The following is an 18044-nucleotide window of genomic DNA, read 5'->3' as shown; positions in this document are numbered from 1 at the left end:
ACACCGTGGGGGAGCAGCTTATAAGGGCGTGGGTGATACTCACTTGACCTGCAAGTTCACAATAAGTAACCTTTCCCGTCCACTATAACCAACTAAGGTTCGCTACATGAGTAGGCTTCATCCAGCATTGCTCTATCTGACGATATATAACCCGACTTTACATCCCAGTGAAGAGGTGTCCAAAGACGACGAGGATGCAGAAGAGCAGGCACAGATTCTTTTCTATACTTCACAGGAACGCGCTACTTCGCGCGACAAGATGCTTAGGCAGGTTGGACTTGCCAAGGCGCTTGTCAATTTCTCTGAGTAAGAGCCCCAGGTTTTTCCCCTTGTGAAAGAGACTCATCACTTAGTAGGATATTCCATCCGAGTGACTATTGCCACAATGTACATTCTCAGCTGAGAAGGATGATAATGCTCAACCCCGAACCTGACTTCTGGATCCACGCAGTACGCCGACTCTCGATCTGTTGATGCGCTCTCATGCTAGTTTTTGCCAGGCGGTAGAGCTTGCAAAGACACCGCGGATGCTTCTGTCCAAACCAAAGGATAAGGGCAAGGGTAACGGAAAGGGAAAGGGAAAAGAGAAAGAACAAGCGAGCACTCTGCAACCGTCTTATGACTATCACGAAGGCTCGTTTCACGATTACGCACTTCGAGCGCACTTCCTTCGGGGGTACGAGCAATTCAAACTTACACATGGGTCCTTCACCTCGATCCTGAATTCCCTCGGGCAGGAAGCATTAGAGCTGCAGCTAGAAAGATTCTTTAATGTATGGGCGTGGTCATGGGATATAAGCAAGGGTTTTGAGTTGAACGACGACCTTGGTGTGTCATGTGTCTAGGCATCGCGTGTCTATCGTTAACTTGCCGATTTGACTCAGGTGTGTCGCTTCACCCGCTATACCCCTCTATCCTACCTCTACTGGATACCTTTTCATCGCAATTACCAGCTGGACTGGATGCATTGTTTCTTTCTCCTCCTCACGTAGTTCCGTCTACAAGATACAGACAATCTAATCATCCACCCGCGCTCTCGCGACACATCCTCTCTCTAATTCCATGCCATTTACCACGTCATGAAACGGATGATGGCCCGGAAGTCTCTTCGCCCACTGAAAAGGGAGCGACTGTAAATGCGGCAGCCAAAGAAGTCGGTTCTGGTGGTAATTCCTCTGGTGGGTTCTTGGGCATGCCTTCTAGTCTCGCCATGACTATGGATGTTCGGAACTGGAGTTGGCCCGGGGCGTTGACGTTTGGGAAGGGCACTGAACCGAAATCACTGGTGACAGAACGAGAAGGAATTAAACCTAATTCCTCCGTGGCCGAAAGTGTGAGCACTGTAGTGGAAGTTGACAGGGGTGCTTTGGGGGATGCAATATCCTCTACCAATATACATTGCCTGCTGGAGAAGGCAAATGATGGATTATCTGTCACAGATCTTGATGCTGCACTTGAAGGGCGTTCGGAGGTGGACCACAGCGGGGACACTCCACGACCTTCTCGAGTCCCATCGCCGCTTCCTGCAGATGGTTCATCTACATCCGTTCTTGAGCGCGAGAAACCCGATCGTCATCGTCAATTGGACTTTGCTTGTACTTTCGTATTTCTACCTGAAAGCGGTGACCCGTTGGAAACTCACCGAAGGCAAGTTATACATCTAAGAGTAAGCACATACTCGTACTCATTATTCCTTGCATTCACATTCCCTTACTAGTATCAAAGCTTAGCCGTAGCTCTCATAGCGGATGCTGGTAACGTAGAAGACTACGACACGCACGTTTTATCTGAAGCTGCATCTCAAATGCTACATGACATCGAAAACCTGATTGCTGCAGAAGCGTCGCGGTACGTATAAGTACTTGGAGTAGAAGAAGAAAACTGACATGGGTACACGCAGGGCCTCTGAGATATTACCTTCGGCGACGAAGATTCTGCAGCCCAAAGATAACTATCTCATCAGTTTTGATCACTTTACGGCCGCCAGTCCTGATTTCATTGCAAAGTCGGATCACCTATATGACGGGAAGCAGCTATTAGAACAGTACGTGTCACGCCTTTTCTGCAGTATAATTTTGACGGGCCTTGCAATAGGGATTCGCACATCACCGAAGTTTTCTCTCGAGGTCAACAACCACAGCACTGGCATGTTTCGAAAAGAGACAACACCAGCGGGGAAGAAAAGGAAGTTTTCCTCGAGGTTGCTCGGAAGGAAATGAGCTTATCTGATGTCGATAATATCCTCCAAAGGCTTCAGTTGCACTCATTCTAGCTTGCGTGAAGTCCTTCGACCTGTAACGCAAGCACCTCAGACTAGCAGACATTGTTTTGACTATCGTTTATCCGGTCGACGATTGATGATTAAGTTACGAATACCTATAGCCTACCCATAGTAATTATATCATGAAACCCGTTAATCACGCCCACTCTCTGTCAACTCCAAGCTTGGTCTGAATCATATAGGCGCCCTTGGCTAGGGTTGGTTTTCTAAACATGCGACTGACGCGTTCGTGCCAAGCGAATCAACGGTGATTATGATATACTCGAGCTCTGGCCAGTGGCCACAGAAATTTCTCATCAATTCACCCATCATGTAAAATTAAGTGTATGTATCAGCATTTTGCCAAGATCAATTTCGAGTACTCCCTACTATATCTTGAATAGTACCATGACCCGCCCGTTGCCCGCCCGCACCATTATCCCTGGATACCTCGCCGTGATAACCACTTCTCAAGATGACTCGGATTTCCGCTTCCACCGCAAACAATACTACTTGCTGCACGCGTCACTGACCAGCTGTCTCGCTATCTCTTTCTTCAAAATGCAGCAGTAGGACCACGATGCACGCAGTCTGGATTATTCACGGCACGGCAAAGGCCACAATCGTCACCACTGGCCTCGTCATAGCAGACCTCTGCCTCTGACAGAATCGCGAGGAGACTCATTACTCAGCGGTGAAATTCACCCCACCTCACGCCCTCCCACTGGCAATGAATCGACACAAACGCTTCCTCATAGACCCAGACACGACGATGACTCAGTACACCAAGGACTTCAGCATCCATGCAAATCCGGGCTTTCCCCTTCCCCACCTCGTCGTTACGTTCTTCAAGCGAGTCGTATCCGACGCTACCCATTAGACACTTCATGACATGGACGACCACCTCTCTGTTCGCGCCGCAGTTTCGAAGCTCTGCCTGTCGACAGCTACTATGGTTCTTAATTATCCGGAGGTGATTTCAAACTGAAGGACGACTCACTCAATATCGCCGATATCTACACACCCGCTCCATCAAGAATTTAGAGGCACGAACACTTTACCACAGACTTGGACACAGCGCTTGTAGCCGATAACGATGACTACTTCAAGGACTTGGATGCCTGCCGACTAGCGGTTCTTGTTGATGGCTAGGCTGGTGGCATGGCTCAGCTCGGCCTTACATGCACGCTGGCGCACCCCAACTCAAGCGGTTTAACAATCATACTTGCATCCCGAACGATGCGCACCAGCCTTCCTCGCTGTCATCTACGACCTGGAGCAATACAAGAGGTTAAAGGCTACCACCGACCACCCATACTTATCCCTACTCGCTGCCTAGCATCCTCACAAAATATTCGATACCAAAGGTCTCCTACGACCGAATCATGCAACAACCTGTTGGCTTCCTTCTCTCTCCACATGACCTAGAGTTCCACCGCCCAAAACGTTGAAGGCCATTCCCCACCACTCGCGGTCCTGCATGTACTTCTAGTCCGAGTCTCTTATGTTTTCCTCGTTGTTCAAGTCCTCTCCCATGTGCCACACTTGTGCGCGTGATGATGAGTCACATATTGACCGCTTGAAATTCTAAATCCAGTTTGTATTCTCGTGTGCGCATGTGAAATGTGACTGGTTGTCTCAGTCTCTTGCTTCCGAGTACAAAGTGGAGAATACAGAGATAGTGCTATTGTGTCATACGAGCTTAAAAGTTCAAACGACAGTCAACGATGCATCGTTCGTCGGAAATCGCGCCAAGGGAAAATATTTCCGATGCAACTGACTGACCGTCGTTCGACGCTTGTTTGAAAACAGACGACCACAAAAACTCCCAATGTTACTCAAGCTCGTGCGAGCAAGACTCGGTCGGATACATAAGACCCAGCAAAAACAAGTATCTGGGATCTACCAATGCGCTAATGTCATTTCCACACTTCCAGTCTTAAACCTATCCCGAGTAGAATTCATACATGCCACTGTACAGGGGGTCTCTGTATCGTCCTTTTCATTTCAGTGAGATATTCCTGGTCAAACGAGCATTCGAAATGGAGCAACCTCGCCCTGTGCGCGGACATTGCTGGTTCGTCCCGTCCTTTCGTTTGAACTTGTAACAGCATCCCTATCTAGCAGTCGAAGTGCAAAGTTCAATCCATCCCCTCATTTGCGGAATTGTCGTGTCAAGAGCAAGAATGTCCGTTTATATTTTTAGCGGTGGGCACACTGGGGCCGCGTGCGAGATTATTCAGCATGTCTGTTGTACACATGAGGCTCCTGTCGTTCTGTGAAGAAGTATATCACCGATGCCGAAAGAGATTTGATTCCAAGGGAAAGCTAAGGGCAGACACTCCCGCTGAACACGGGTAGACCCAGAGATAAGTGTATTTCGATGGTGTCCAATTAGGGCATAACATGGTACTACTAGCTACTACTGAGTTGGGCTTAGTCGCGGCCTAACGCGCTAAAGGTTGGGACGTACTCGCCAAGACTTTATATATCATGATGAACCTGCACAACGAATGGAACTTCCGCCATGGAGTAAACCTTTCTCCGGTCGGGCCCGGAGAACCGGTCGATGAGCGGCTGGACGCGGTTGCTGCCTGTGAAGCGCATGTAGAATCTTGACTGAATTCATGAAGTTCAGAAGTTAAAATTGCAGTCATATCTGCAAATGTCCGCGGATTATCAAGGAAGACAGTTCATACGAGTTTAGTGTTCACTTGCTCTCGGTTTATTATGCTTGCTACTACCTAGAATACATTGGAACAAGTGATGGATGAAAACGCCACTCTGCATGCTTACAGATAGAATTCTGGTTTTTTAGCATTAATACCGTACTCAGCCAACGCGGCACTCAAATCATCCATGGTTAGCGTGGTTCTTGTCTTATCCTAGGAGCAGGGAATTTTATGCAATCCAGGGTAGTAAAGAACAGTGGCGTACCTTTGACCCTGGCCCAGTGAGGGGGCCTCTGGCACGGCCACCCATGGCGTTGGTACGTATACGAGCATGCTGGTAGGCATCGGCAGCAATATCGGATACGAACTTCTGTGCGGCTAATGAAAGCAGGCGTTTTCTGCACATGTAGAATGGACGTAATGACTCGGTCTATACCAGAAAACGACCTAGAATACTCACAGCCGCACGTCTTCGCATTCAAATCCCACCCTCTGGAGATAGTAGTCTGTTACTTCATTGGGAATCTGGACAGGACTTTGAGCTCCACTTGAATTATGAAAGCTACACGCGTACCAAGGGTTCATAATCATCAAGCATCACAAGGAATTCAGCTAGGGTGCGATCCTTGCGGGCTTCCTCGGCTGCCTGACGCGATTGTGGCTGAGTCGTTGCGGTCGTAGAGGAGCTTGAGGCTGCTGCCGTGGTAGCGGTTTGAGAGGACTGGGTTTGAGATACATCAGGAAATGTTCCCGGGGGGTAGTATGCGTAAGGAGAAGGCTGAGATTGTGCCGTTGGCGAGTCTGCAAATGCTCCTGGGGTCGACATGATCTACGGTGTTACAGTGAGGGCCGGAAGAAGCCTGTCGGAGTTAGCCAGGCGAGATGGTGGAAGTATAAAATGTTCCCACAATGCAATTTTTGTTTCTTCACTCTGATATGGTGAGTTTTTTTCGTCCATCGATTTATGTTTTACTTGAACCTTGTTGGGTTTATTATGATGTTTGAGGCATTTGGCTTTAGCAGGAGCGCACCCTGCGGTGCAGAAATTTATCTCAGCTACCTTCGGGGGAGCTGCTTTGGCAGTATCCTTCCGCTTTGACTGAATTATTCATTCCTTTTTTCTACGTTGTCGACGATCACTGACTATTTTGTTTATTCAGATATGGTTAGCTTATTGTAGAAATGTAAATGGAATTGTTTAAATTTATCTGTTGAGCTCGATGGTGGCCTGAATCGATGTTATCACTGGACGATAGCTATAAGATTGTCAGAACGTAAGATGGCAGTAGCCTACATAAACCTCAACCTTGAACTCAACATGTAACATCGTCGGCCCTCGGAACAGCATAAGACTCGTCGATCATCCTAGTCCTCCATTTTAAATCCACGTTTTTGTAAACTGAGACCAGTGTTCTTGTCTTGGCTCCACTACCCCGGTAACTCTTCCTACTCCCTTGATCACGACTTTGGCTCATGGCGTTCGGAAAATAGCTAGTAAATCTGCAGGCGACTGGTGCGGTCCCACCAGGAAGAGGAAAGGGGACTCCGACCCATCACTAAAAACCAGGTAATCGCGCCCAATTTTTCAACTTGAATACCTACCTTCATCTTCACGACATAGATGTCCCACCATGAATATCGACGTCGAGAGCAGTCTACGTGTTAGGAACCTCAATCCTAGCATGCATAATGTAGGGGGTACCAGAAAGTCCGGAATGTCATGCGCGGAATGTCGCCGGTATGTCATATCCGTCACTCACTTGAGATTACCCGTCCTACTTGACCTTGAACTCGTCTAGATCCAAGCTCAAGTGCGACAGGTAAGCCCAATAAGCAAGTCTATCTGCACTTCGATACCTGACTTCTGCAGAGTCTTCCCGTGTCAGTCATGTATACGACGTGGATGTGCGAATATATGCCCAGAGGGTAACACCTTCGCTCTTATAATCTTCATTTTATCTCATCCGCGACGCCCTAGGCACTCTTTCTGCCACGAAAGGAAACAAGTGCGTCCTTCTTGCTTCCTGTACTTCAGTTCCGACTCGGAATCTAACTTTACCTTCTTTATGAAAGAGTTCTCATGGTCCATGCTCAGCGATTGTCAGACCAGGTAAAAACTATGACAGGAAGAATAAAAGAGCTTGAAGAAGCACTTCATGAATCCCAGAAATCCAATCGCGCTGGAAGCGGACCACATCCTCTCCTACAAACTCCCTCCCAGTCACACGAACATCCGGCTGAACTGCCCGAGGTTCGGACTATTTACGATGATGAAGTTCACAATGTATCAGAAAGCATCGGATCTTTATCAATCGATACCGATGGCCGCACCAAATATCGCGGCGAATCCGTTGGGTCAGAGGTGAGGCAACCTATTTTGGTCGTGTTTGTACTAAACCCCTGACTATATGCGCCATTCAGTACTTTCAACCATTGTTTCCGGTTTGTTGAACTTCGTTTTCGGAAGACAATATCGCTCATATAAACTACACAATAGCCTGGCAGTCATACACCACAGCAGAGCGTTGACCCCAAATACTTGGGCCTTCCATTTGAGATCATCGATCTCTGCAATGCATACCCCTTCGGTCTGAGGGACAGTCAATATACGAAATTTCTCTTCTTGCCCTTTCTCCCTTCCTATGAACGAGCACTACACCTCATGGAGCTATATTATCGAAATGTTGCATGGATGTGAGCTCATAGTACACGCTGCAGCCGATGTTCATTAACCCACGGAATCTTAGGTTCGACCCAATTGTACGAGATGACTTCATGACAAATATCCTATCCCCATTGTATGGCCACACCGGTTCCCCTAATGTCGACAACATCCACTCGCACCGACTTTCCGTTTTTTTCATTGTGCTAGCCTCAGGATCCCTTTACGAACAATCATCATCTTCAAAGGTGCTTGCTGAACAGTACCATGCCCTTTCCCGTGCGGCGCTATCTCTCGATCCTATCTACCAAGATGCTACTTGCGCTACTGTACAGGCCCTCTTCATGACCTTTGGGCATATCTACCAGTCCGATCGTGCGAATAACGAATGTAGGTGGCTTCTGTTGGGCGTGGTGGCGAGAGTTGCACAGCTGGTGAGCATATTACTGCCGAACCGAAGAACTCACAATTACATGCCATGTTACAGATTGGTCTACGTAAGTATCTTCCCGTATCAGATCGGTGCCGCGCACTGATGGACGAATCACAGAACGCGATAACGCTGGGTGGGATCTAGGGCAGGAAGAAATACAAAGACGACGCATTTTGTTTTGGGAAATCTACTCGGTCGACGCGTGGACGGTGCGTTCTTTTATACTTGATCTTTTTATTCGCTGAGCTGTTTTAAAGAGCATCATCAATGGTCGCCCACCTGCATTGAGTATCAACCACACAGACTGCTGGTTTCCAGAAGATCTCGACCCCATGATCAAACCTTCAGGTGCGATTGAGATGGGATGTAAGTTTCATCTGACTATTTTCTGTGCGAAGCGTTTCATGTCCGCCATTTTACGTATTTTAGGGCATGCCTGGAAGTTTCGTTACTCAGCAAGCTGTTTAGGGATCTCTGTGCACCATGTGTTTAACACGCGTGTGCCAAGCTATTCTGCATTGCTCGAGTTGGATCGAAAGATACGGAAGTTCGACCTGCCGTCACATCTACAATCACCAATGGAAGCCTCAGAAGTGGGACGTGCTTGGTCTCCAGAAGCCCCTAAGGCAATGCAGCAATATGCTGCACTGTGTCACAAGGAAGCAAGTAAGTTGGAATCTTCGTACTTCGGATCAGTGATAGACTAATGATGGATAGATCTGATGTACATCCATCGGAGCTGGTTCGTACAGGCTTTTCGAGAGGCCCCTGCCAACCCCCTTCAGCACAAATATGCGCCCTCCGTCTTGGCTGTATATCGCAGTGCATGTCGATTGATCTCTAGCCTTAATGGGTTGTACCGAGTGCATTCTCAACCGACGGACCAAACGTGGTTCTTCTGGTCGGCTATCTTCTCTGCATGCGTAAGTCTATGCAGTTCATCTTGACAACGCATCTTATATGGCGAGCAGATCGTTCTGGGAGCTATAGTGGTGGATAGTCCACAATGTACTCTCGCGTCGAACGCATTGCAAGAACTGGATCGGGGGATGGTGCTTTACGAAGAGGGATCATCTCCTTGTCGGCCTCCAGCAACTATAGTAATACAGTTCAAGCCTTACGATTACATGCTCTTTCTGACACGTTTCTAGCCTGTGCTCCATAGACTGCGTGAGCGTGCCTTCATCTCCCTTCAGGCCGCGCAGACAGACTGTCAGTCACAATCTCATCGGTCATCTATAAACCCCGGTAATCCAGACGTGCTCGGACCCCAGAAGAGCGGCATTACCTGCACGTCATTCAGCTCGTCAGCTTCAAATGCAAGCCCATCCAGTTCAGACCGACCATTATCTGAGCTGTCCGATGCTGATGCGTCCATCGTTCAGTATTACGCAGCTCTATCAAATCCCAATCTCGTATTGCCAGCCACCAGGGAATTTGAACTGCCGTCTGCTCAGACATTCGAGCCACACTACGCTGCAAATTCTCAGGAGGATATCAACGCGCCTTCACCATTCTTCGACCCTGCACTGCGGGCCGCGATCATGGAACCAAGGAGGCATCCCAATGAAAGTAATGCAGGTTCCAGTTCGAGGACGTCTGCGCCACAACCAGTGCTATTATCATTCCAGCAAGTGTACAATCCGGACCATACATAATCATCCATCATGTTTTCGTTACCTATCGCATTCTCTTTTACATTCTTGTCACGCATACACGTTTTCGCTGTCCGCTGTCTCCTGCATGTGCAACATTACGATTATTCTTTACTACGGCATTTGAATTTTACAGACTACTAGCCCATCTTGATCAAATTTGTATCATCGATTGGCATGGCATTAGCTTCGGCTTGATCGCGCAACTCCATAGCATGAAGAAGGGTATCTATGTCCGGCGAAACAACAAACCGCTTGTTGACTTCTCCCATGACATGCAAGCGTTTGTTTTGCAGATCCAGGTGGACAGCTTGCTGCAAGAATGATGGCTGAGTTGCACCAGTTACCTAGATCCAACTATCAACACAAGTGATACGAATATAGGAAATAGACAAACATCCATAAGGATGCCATTACTAAGGCGCATCTTGATGGCACCGCTGCGATAGACTTCGAGCTGCCCGATGACACCATCAATTTTTGGTATTTCTTTCGCCTGTTCTGCCTCTGGCCCTGTGGATGCGCCTGCTGGATCTCCGCTAGGACCTGGTGGCTTTACGTCTGCTGCAAAAGACACTTTACGTGAATGACTATCTGATGGGGGCTCATCAACACTCATTGCCGTCGGACTGGTGGACATGTTGGGTACAAATGTTGGGAACGGCTCAGGGAACTGGAAGAAGTAGAGACGTTCTTGGCGTACGTCTGCGTCCTATATTGAGAATGAGCGCGAGTACCAGATAAGAAATTTGGGACAATGACCTGGTCCGCTTCACCTTGCAGCGCGAAATCATCTATGAGGTCTTCTAGTTCTTCCTCTTCCTCGCTCTCGCTAAGGTCAAGGGCATTAGCCAAATCTACTTCTTCGACGTCCATAGCCTCGTCTAAGACTGACTGAGCTTCAGGTGGTGGAAAGATGTTTGGAAAAGTCTACCTTTCTTATTTATACCTGAAGGTGACGATGGGTCCTCGATCTTCATCTGGCTGATCTTTTTCTTCTTCTTTTCTTTACGTTCCTTGCGCAAGCTTTCTGGAGCCATCCAGTCCATCTGCCTCACGTTCTCCATGTCGATAATCTCGACACCTTCGTCCGGATCAGAGTATTCATCCTCGTCAACGATCGGTGCTACAGTCTCCTTCTCCCTCTTCAACGAAGGACCGGAAGCTCCAGAGAGACCAGCACCAAGAGCAGTTGCACTTCCAGGTCCCAATGGAACGATGGGTGTAAAATTGGAGCGAGGAGCGCTGCGCCGAGCTGAGGTGCCTGCGAGAGCAGGTCCCATAGCGAATGGCCCACTGGCAGTCATTTCTACTGGAGGAGGGCGGGGAGCGGCACCACGACCTTCTCCTCCCCTGCCCCTTCCCCGCCCACGTCCACGTCCACGATCAGTAGACGTAGCAGGGATGGTTGGCGGAGGTGCTTCCTGCGTCCAGTTCAGTATGATGCTAATTCGCGTAGATGTGCTCTACGCAACACACCTGTTTGATTTCCCTGGTAACGACGTCATGAGCGACTGTAGATTTGGGCTTTACGTTGACTTACTCTTTCTTTCTTCGTGATGGTAGAGTGGGCACGAATTTGAGCTTTTGTGTTCCTTGTCTGGTCACATCAGAAGGCTTTTTGGCCAGACTGCCTATGGCTTTCGGTGCGGGTGGTCCTGGAGTGCCTGACGGCGTCGAGGACGCAGCTGCATTGTTCGTAGAGGAACTGTCTGCCATAAACCTAGATAATTATCGTGAAAAAATTAGTCTTACGTAGCAGTCTAAGCCTAGCCCAGAATAACGCACAGCCACGTGTTTATCTTTTTTGATCAAGCTGTACCATCCGCCCAGTTCGCGATTTCTAGCACGATGGAGGATCCAGAGCACGTCAGATTGACCTACAATGACATACACAACATCATCAGAGGAACCTCGGACAAGATTGCGTCTGAATTTAACCCTGATATGTTTATTGCGATTGGTATGCCAATTTACTCTTTCATTTTATATTTCTAATGCTCGTGTTAGGGGGAGGGTCAGTTTCTATCCCATCTAATCGGTGTTATTTATTGTGACCTGAACTCAACTCTCATCCGACAGTGGTTTTTTCCCAGCTCGTGTGTTGGTATGTCGTGCACAAGCGATCATACGGCCCGACCTACCTTCTGAACCGCCTTTTATCCGAACTCACAGCGCACATTCCTGAAAGACTCTTCAACGAAAAGGAATATCCCCATACAAGCCATTGGTCTCTCACTCTATGAATCTCTTCCTGGTACAACTGCAGAGCAGCTCGGCGGCGAGGTCGTTCGCACCCAGTGGCTGTATGGCGTTATCAGTCGCACACACTGATCTAATATTGACACGGGTTATTTCGACAGAGGGCCAGACCCGGGCAAAAGATTGCTCGGAAGACGCGCGTTGATTATTGTAAGCTCTAACTCCTCGGTTTTTATTACATGAATCCAACCAACCAATAATTTGGAAAGGATGAAGTCGACGATACGCGCAAAACTCTTCAGTAAGAGCTCGACAAAAATAGGTCTTGTTGGTTTGTACTGACACACGCTCATCCTATGCACTCGTACAGATATGCATTGAACGAGCTCCAGAAAGATGTCGAAGCAGAACTTGAGATGCTTCCAGAATCTGAGCGTGACTCGAAACGCACCAAGTTTGCGATCTTCGTGGTGCACAACAAGCTCAAGACGAAACTTGGAAAGCTGCCACCAGATACCCCGTGAGTACTACCACAAGCGTCAATTTCTCATCTTTTCCTAAATTTTCCATCAGATACTTCGTAGGTGCTGAGGTGAAGGACGTGTGGTAAGACTGATTCCTTGGCTTGTGATGAGAGTCTAACCGAAGTATAAGGCTTGATTACCCGTGGGAAGCTATGTAAGAGTTGCTCGCCAACATCGGCGATGAATGATTTACCGTATTTTTTGTTTTCAGTGATATTGAAGAGCATGACCGTCTGGCAAAGGAGGACGAGGGGAGGAAGACGACGAGCACTAATTAGAATTTAAAACCCATTTGTATGAACATCCCAGCTGCAGGTGGCATCGGGTCGTCCAGATTAATGATTGTATTTTTGACACGGAACCAATTTTCAGTCCGAGAATTGGTATTACTTAGTGCAAACACCGGCTTTAATTGAATAATAATTTACCGGTTTTGTTCGGACGAGTCGCGTTTTTCTCTGCGATCATACTTCCGACCAAGACTCACAAGGTTGACAAAGTCCTGCCCACAGTTCCGCACTAAACACACGGGTTCATTCTCCGTACGGCAGAGGTGGTCATCCTTCCAAGTTTTCGTCGTGCACCGCTAGTACTCCTCTACGGCGAAAAAAAACCAGCCTCCAGGCTTTCATCTCCACTGTCCTTCTTTTCTTTCACATAGACTCCTTGAATGGCTGAAGAGGTCGACTATGAGGCACTCCCATTCGACGCGAGCATTGGGGTGAGCCATTCAGCTTGTTTATCAGTAAAATTCGCACTAACTAAAGCTACAGGTTAACATGCTCGCAGGAGCTCTGGTAAGTTTACAGTCTTCAGTTTCGGTCCCTACCTTGCACTTGTACTTGCGACGGATTTGCGCACTGGAATGTCCCAAGGACGCCTACTGAACTTTTCGTCCAGGCTGGTATCACCGAGCACGCAGTCATGTTCCCTGTAGACAGCATAAAAGTAGGTTCCAAACTTTGTTCAACGACATGAGGCTAACAGGGTATCTAGACACGAATGCAAGTATTCGCCACCTCACCTGCCGCTGTTTATACAGGGATCGGAAATGCATTCACTCGGATATCATCTACGGAAGGCATGCGAACTCTGTGGCGAGGAGTCTCTTCAGTCATATTGGGCGCGGGACCAGCACACGCAGTTCACTTTGGGACGTATGAGGTGATGAAGGAATTAGCGGGTGGAAATGCTGCTGGAAATCAATGGCTTGCAACATGTAGGTTCACTATCCGTTTCCGTCCCTTGTCGATCACTGCTTTCTCCCCCTTTTATCCCTCGCGTATGGATTCTAATCTCCTGTCTTTCTACCACGAAGTTCACATGTACTCACCATTGCGTTCTCACAGCACTGGCAGGTGCATCTGCGACCATTGCTAGCGATGCCCTCATGAACCCCTTCGATGGTGAGCTCCCAGCTACTCGTGCCGCGTTCCCAAACCCATTACACTTCTTATAGTCATCAAGCAACGCATGCAGGTGCATCAGTCGGAGTTCCGCTCCGTGTTTACTGCAATGCGTGTCGTGTACCAGACAGAAGGCCTCTCCGCGTTTTATGTCTCGTATCCCACAACCTTGACGATGTCAGTCCCATTCACGGCCGTGCAGTTCACAGTCTATGAACACATGAAAAAGCTCCTAAATCCATCGGGCGACTACTCACCCATCACGCATATGATCGCAGGTGGTATGGCGGGCGGCGTGGCCGCAGGTGTCACCACTCCCCTGGATGTCGCAAAAACCCTTTTGCAAACCAGAGGCACATCACATGACCCCGAGATTCGAAGAGTCGGGGGGATGTTGGACGCACTTCGTATAATATGGAGGAGAGATGGAATAAGAGGGTTTGGAAGGGGAATGTCACCACGAATTTTGACGCATATGCCCAGTAACGCGTTATGTTGGCTATCATATGAGTTTTTCAGTATGTCTATTCTCTCCTGGTCAGGTTGAACGCCCACTGATGTTATTTACAGAGGTTGCTATTCGCGAGCAATGATAGAATCGCGTCCTCCATAGACAGTAAGGCACGGACCGCACTTGCATGATGTCACTTAGTGTCATTTCATCACATCTATCTCCATTACATTACTATCAGGTTATTCCAGTCAGCTGCTATATAACACTGACAGTCTTTAGAGACCCACATGCTGAGGTTCAGTACAAGACCAATGAGGCATCTTGCCAGAAAACAAAGTGTAAATGTCATACCACACTGCAAACCTACAGACTGAGTATAACAGCTACTGTGGCTACTGTTACCATGCGACATATTATTGGCTCGTGGAATCAACTCACTCAGGTTCGACGTAGTCCTCCTATTCGGACTTTGGACTCAATGGTAGATCCCACGATGTACACGTTGGTTGGGTGCGGAAGTCGAGAACGCTGATGGACCCCTCGCAAAGAATAGAATAAGTTATGTTTAGCTCGAGGTCGTCGAGGAAATGTGGGGTATACTGCGTATAATGGTACGTAGCTGCGGGTGGGTATAATTTTTCTCCATTTCTTCTACACAAGATGTCTATAAGTGGCAACTAGAAAGGATGTCAGTTACGCAAAGTTACTGGTTCTGCGTAATGCGTGACGGTTGAACCCATACAGAAGGGCACAGTATAACTGGAAGGACAGAATCCTTCCCTTGTTATGCTTCTTTCCCTCAGCATACCCCACATGACCCACCAGTCTTCAGCTGCGTCCCGCGCATTATAGCCGAAGACCTCGCAAATCTCATCCCACTGCCAGCGCATTTTGGTCTCGTCCCAGCCCTTGTGCCCTTCCATCATCATGCTATAAAGTGCCTGATCTCGCGCATCCCGTTCTGGCCCAGGGCCCACCCATACCGTACCGAAAGCCTTCGTCTCCTTTAAATATATGGCGCGTGTACGTGGTTCGCGCAGCTCCTGGAACGCTTCAGCCAAATGAGATAATTGATCCCAGGCTCGTAATCGAGAGAAGAGGGTGCCGAGTACTTCGGCGTCCTCTATTTGCATACTGCAACTTTGTAGAACGCAAGGCTGCGGATTATTATTGTTATTAATATTATTGTTATTATTGTTCTGAGCTCATATGGACTTACATATAACGGATGTGCAGCTTCTCCTATGAGGAGCAGCCTTCCCGATTCATCTATCCATTCTTCGGCGCATTCTCTTTGGAAAAGTCGTACCCTCTGATAAGTCGCAGGTATATCTAACAAGCGCTGCAGTCTTATCAAATTATGTCAGCTCAATTGTGGAACAGGCCTGATTCAATTTAGCGTACTTCGGTTCAAAATGAAAAGGGAGCTTTTCCCGAGGAACGATCACATCCCAGCCATCTTGATCACCAATCCCATCAACTTCGCTGTCAGGCAAGAATGCATGTATTGCAAATTCAGCCCCTCCTGCCTGTGAACATTGAGTCACAAAAAAAAAACACCACTAAGGGAAAACCGTACCACCGTAAAGGCTATGACATGTCTAGAGTCTCCAGTCCATATCGGGTACTGGAATGGGCACCATGTCAACTGCCATCGGAAGGAAAGGGCGGGACGACATACGTCAGGTCTATTTTCATGAAATCGCGTCAGGTCACTGAGCTCGGGGTCATTTTGAAGGACATCCCGGGGTATAATTGCACTGCTCCAGATTACCTTGTCAGCGGCGGTTCCCGACACATGACAATGAGAAAGGCAGATTACACGTAAGCACTGTGCCCTTCTGGCACCTCTTCGCTTGACCACCCTACGATCGATTCGCGGACTGTACTTCGTGGACCATCAGCCCCAATAACCATGTCTGCTTTGAGGACGGTGCCATCTCGAAGCTCGACCCGGGCCGGATTTGCGTGTACTTTGGTGACTGTTGAATTCCATGTTATTCGGGCACCTGCGTTGACCGCTGCACGATATAGCATGTCATAGAGGTCACTATACTGCAAATAGGCATCCAGAAAGAGGACAAGCAGAATGAACACCTTCCAAGATGCTTAGGCAGGTATAAACTTACACGTATGACCATATAGTCCGCTCCTGTCTCCTGAAGAACATCTTCCTTCCATTCGAGGCATCCAATGACTTTACCAGTGTCGACTGCCAGGTTCAGTTTCATGAGCTGGAGCGTAACATCAACTGCATGCTACGAGTTGCTTACTTGAAATGAACGTGCTAGCACGTGTGCTAAGTCCGTGTTTCAGTAGCTCGTTCTTGAATCCCCAATCTATCAAAACTTTGGTAGCATTGGGTGGGAGATGTGTACCACCAGCACGCTACAATATTAAGTTCAGCATTTGCGTTCGCTTTCGCACACACGACCCACCCGGTTTGGCCCTGGAGCTTTGTCTAAAACACGAACACGATGTCCTGCCTGGGATAATCTAAACGCGCTGGCCAGGCCGGCAACACCTTATGAGGACAATTGAACACACAAGGACAACCTGCAAGCTGTTCAACCTACCAGCTCCAACTATTATGAAGTCAATGCTGAGCGGCGCTCTGCGTCTTGACGATGACATGAAGGGTGCACGGCGGAAGTAATTGTGTAAATTGTACAGAGGAGATAGAGAATGTGAGTGAAAAGGGATGGGCTGATAGAAATGTTAAGGTGCAAGGGAAAGGGTATTAATCGCTTTCCTTCCAAAATTCTTATGACATTCGGGCCTTCGGCTGATGGCGTAAAGGCTTCCCTTCCCATATGAGAGGAAACAGTGTTAAGCGAGAAATGTCCGTATCAGGGCGATCTGGGCCCGGCGGAATATGGCAGCATTAGGGTTTCGAGCACTGACCTGTGCGAATATATCTGTGAGTGTCCATGGTACCAATGAGCTCAAAGGACTTACATTGAAATCAAACCGATAGCTCGGAGATTTGAAATGATATATATCAACTGGGAGATGCTATGAATCAGTGCGTTGACAACCTCAGCACTGTATTGTGAGCGGCGACCAGAGACTATTATTAAAAGAAGCCGGCGGGACCGGCACATGTGACCAAGAGCATGTACTTACGAGTTAATTGAGTGCGGGGGGAAAATGAGGTACATGTACGGCAAGGGTGAACTCTTGACCTGCATTACGGATTTTGCCGCGAGCTACGATAAGCTTTTTCTGCAGTACAAACTCAGGGTTTGTGCACATCCCGGGGAAATAAGCTACACAGTCCTACAATTGCAAGGTCCTCACTTTTTTTTCGTTTCGAAATCGGTGGAGAGGGTGCTGAGGTTGTCATCTCTCGTCATAGGCTTGTAAACGCTTCGCTAAACAGAAGTCTCGTTTATCGTTCGTCTAAATTTATAAAATAGCCCAGCTTGCTAAAGCATTATCATCGCCAGAGTGCTTCGTGATCGCCCTGAGGATATGTAGAACAACTGCCTTCTCTTAATCTCAAGAAGATCTAAGACTTGGGAACGCACGTCATAAGCAGGTATGATTCAAGTCCGCTCCCCTGTTCTAGTACCTTGAGTTCGCCTCTGTGGCACCCGCATCAAGAGCACGCCACAACGGTAAGTACGACACTCTAGGAGAATGTCATGACGACATCATCTTTACCCACGGCCGGAAGCCACTGCTAGATAATGATGCGCTTTGCAGTGTAGGAGCTTGCAGCTTACAGGCCAGAATGACACATCTACATAGATAGAATCAACATTACGAGAGAC

The 18044-nt window shown here is 48.2% G+C and overlaps 8 protein-coding genes across 8 annotated transcripts; 4 read left to right on the top strand and 4 right to left on the bottom strand.

The window, feature by feature from the left end:
* The first annotated feature begins 2 nt into the window (after nt 1-2).
* On the top strand, nt 3-2499 carry EDB93DRAFT_1125050 (uncharacterized protein). Its single transcript, XM_041448703.1, has 7 exons — nt 3-306; nt 357-450; nt 501-828; nt 885-1666; nt 1718-1848; nt 1901-2044; nt 2095-2499. Exons 1-7 carry the CDS (start codon nt 107-109, stop codon nt 2270-2272), a joined length of 1857 nt encoding a protein of 618 aa, XP_041311589.1. The 5' UTR covers nt 3-106; the 3' UTR covers nt 2273-2499.
* Nucleotides 2500-4412: 1913 nt separating this feature from the next.
* EDB93DRAFT_820563 (uncharacterized protein) lies at nt 4413-5065 on the bottom strand. Its single transcript, XM_041457590.1, has 3 exons — nt 5057-5065; nt 4734-5004; nt 4413-4685 (listed from the first exon to the last, which is right to left on the bottom strand). The coding sequence occupies exons 2-3, from the start codon at nt 4915-4917 to the stop codon at nt 4552-4554; spliced, it is 318 nt and encodes a 105-aa protein (XP_041311588.1). The 5' UTR covers nt 4918-5004; nt 5057-5065; the 3' UTR covers nt 4413-4551.
* Nucleotides 4911-5952, bottom strand: EDB93DRAFT_820517 (transcription initiation factor TFIID 23-30kDa subunit-domain-containing protein). Its single transcript, XM_041457589.1, has 7 exons — nt 5841-5952; nt 5507-5792; nt 5393-5457; nt 5198-5330; nt 5057-5145; nt 4979-5004; nt 4911-4919 (listed from the first exon to the last, which is right to left on the bottom strand). Exons 2-6 carry the CDS (start codon nt 5756-5758, stop codon nt 5001-5003), a joined length of 543 nt encoding a protein of 180 aa, XP_041311587.1. The 5' UTR covers nt 5759-5792; nt 5841-5952; the 3' UTR covers nt 4911-4919; nt 4979-5000.
* Nucleotides 5953-6614: 662 nt separating this feature from the next.
* EDB93DRAFT_1078285 (uncharacterized protein) lies at nt 6615-9685 on the top strand (the record flags this gene model as incomplete). The annotated part of the gene is made up of 14 exons (XM_041445366.1): nt 6615-6670; nt 6732-6752; nt 6803-6858; nt 6911-6938; nt 7006-7315; nt 7430-7626; nt 7680-8028; nt 8082-8091; nt 8145-8236; nt 8285-8393; nt 8457-8693; nt 8745-8950; nt 8999-9127; nt 9179-9685. The coding sequence occupies 14 exons, from the start codon at nt 6615-6617 to the stop codon at nt 9683-9685; spliced, it is 2307 nt and encodes a 768-aa protein (XP_041311586.1).
* Nucleotides 9686-9822: 137 nt separating this feature from the next.
* Nucleotides 9823-11401, bottom strand: EDB93DRAFT_1246896 (RNA polymerase III RPC4-domain-containing protein; the record flags this gene model as incomplete). The annotated part of the gene is made up of 6 exons (XM_041452512.1): nt 9823-10029; nt 10080-10394; nt 10445-10566; nt 10617-11106; nt 11162-11174; nt 11226-11401. 6 exons carry the CDS (start codon nt 11399-11401, stop codon nt 9823-9825), a joined length of 1323 nt encoding a protein of 440 aa, XP_041311585.1.
* EDB93DRAFT_819752 (phosphoribosyltransferase-like protein) lies at nt 11217-12827 on the top strand. Its single transcript, XM_041457588.1, has 10 exons — nt 11217-11645; nt 11693-11699; nt 11765-11789; nt 11858-11988; nt 12046-12094; nt 12154-12185; nt 12255-12404; nt 12458-12490; nt 12539-12562; nt 12620-12827. Exons 1-10 carry the CDS (start codon nt 11534-11536, stop codon nt 12684-12686), a joined length of 630 nt encoding a protein of 209 aa, XP_041311584.1. The 5' UTR covers nt 11217-11533; the 3' UTR covers nt 12687-12827.
* Nucleotides 12828-13078: 251 nt separating this feature from the next.
* EDB93DRAFT_1305014 (mitochondrial carrier domain-containing protein) lies at nt 13079-14879 on the top strand (the record flags this gene model as incomplete). The annotated part of the gene is made up of 7 exons (XM_041454736.1): nt 13079-13129; nt 13182-13205; nt 13309-13356; nt 13405-13627; nt 13758-13814; nt 13868-14332; nt 14385-14879. 7 exons carry the CDS (start codon nt 13079-13081, stop codon nt 14405-14407), a joined length of 891 nt encoding a protein of 296 aa, XP_041311583.1. The 3' UTR covers nt 14408-14879.
* Nucleotides 14715-17171, bottom strand: EDB93DRAFT_1304938 (uncharacterized protein). The gene is made up of 10 exons (XM_041454734.1): nt 16845-17171; nt 16707-16792; nt 16542-16656; nt 16398-16480; nt 16091-16323; nt 15950-16028; nt 15848-15895; nt 15673-15797; nt 15488-15617; nt 14715-15425 (listed from the first exon to the last, which is right to left on the bottom strand). Exons 1-10 carry the CDS (start codon nt 16900-16902, stop codon nt 14958-14960), a joined length of 1425 nt encoding a protein of 474 aa, XP_041311582.1. The 5' UTR covers nt 16903-17171; the 3' UTR covers nt 14715-14957.
* Between the last annotated feature and the right edge of the window lie 873 nt (nt 17172-18044).

The sequence above is a fragment of the Suillus bovinus genome (genome assembly GCF_016758785.1).
Source record: "Suillus bovinus strain UH-Sbo-P2 chromosome Unknown EDB93scaffold_7, whole genome shotgun sequence".
Taxonomy (NCBI): Eukaryota; Fungi; Basidiomycota; class Agaricomycetes; order Boletales; family Suillaceae; genus Suillus; species Suillus bovinus.
The sequence above is the reverse complement of the archived record's forward strand: the minus strand, read 5'-3'. Positions and strand labels throughout refer to the sequence as shown.

What these genes read in the sequence shown, in the direction of transcription:
- EDB93DRAFT_819752 (XM_041457588.1), top strand. Translation starts at nt 11,534, where the DNA reads ATGGAGGATCCAGAGCACGTCAGATTGACCTACAATGACATACACAAC. An exon ending in GATACGCGCAAAACTCTTCA is followed by an intron (nt 12,186 to 12,254) that starts GTAAGAGCTCGA and finishes GCACTCGTACAG; the next exon opens with ATATGCATTGAACGAGCTCC. An exon ending in GCTGAGGTGAAGGACGTGTG is followed by an intron (nt 12,491 to 12,538) that starts GTAAGACTGATT and finishes CCGAAGTATAAG; the next exon opens with GCTTGATTACCCGTGGGAAG.
- EDB93DRAFT_820517 (XM_041457589.1), bottom strand. Translation starts at nt 5,758, where the DNA reads ATGTCGACCCCAGGAGCATTTGCAGACTCGCCAACGGCACAATCTCAG. An exon ending in TTGATGATTATGAACCCTTG is followed by an intron (nt 5,458 to 5,506) that starts GTACGCGTGTAG and finishes AGTCCTGTCCAG; the next exon opens with ATTCCCAATGAAGTAACAGA. An exon ending in GAATGCGAAGACGTGCGGCT is followed by an intron (nt 5,331 to 5,392) that starts GTGAGTATTCTA and finishes CTACATGTGCAG; the next exon opens with AAAACGCCTGCTTTCATTAG.
- EDB93DRAFT_820563 (XM_041457590.1), bottom strand. Translation starts at nt 4,917, where the DNA reads ATGACTGCAATTTTAACTTCTGAACTTCATGAATTCAGTCAAGATTCT. An exon ending in GATATATAAAGTCTTGGCGA is followed by an intron (nt 4,686 to 4,733) that starts GTACGTCCCAAC and finishes AGCCCAACTCAG; the next exon opens with TAGTAGCTAGTAGTACCATG.
- EDB93DRAFT_1304938 (XM_041454734.1), bottom strand. Translation starts at nt 16,902, where the DNA reads ATGTCATCGTCAAGACGCAGAGCGCCGCTCAGCATTGACTTCATAATA. An exon ending in TGCTAGCACGTTCATTTCAA is followed by an intron (nt 16,481 to 16,541) that starts GTAAGCAACTCG and finishes TGAACCTGGCAG; the next exon opens with TCGACACTGGTAAAGTCATT. An exon ending in CGGACTATATGGTCATACGT is followed by an intron (nt 16,324 to 16,397) that starts GTAAGTTTATAC and finishes GCCTATTTGCAG; the next exon opens with TATAGTGACCTCTATGACAT.
- EDB93DRAFT_1125050 (XM_041448703.1), top strand. Translation starts at nt 107, where the DNA reads ATGAGTAGGCTTCATCCAGCATTGCTCTATCTGACGATATATAACCCG. An exon ending in TGAGTTGAACGACGACCTTG is followed by an intron (nt 829 to 884) that starts GTGTGTCATGTG and finishes GATTTGACTCAG; the next exon opens with GTGTGTCGCTTCACCCGCTA. An exon ending in GGCAAGTTATACATCTAAGA is followed by an intron (nt 1,667 to 1,717) that starts GTAAGCACATAC and finishes TTCCCTTACTAG; the next exon opens with TATCAAAGCTTAGCCGTAGC.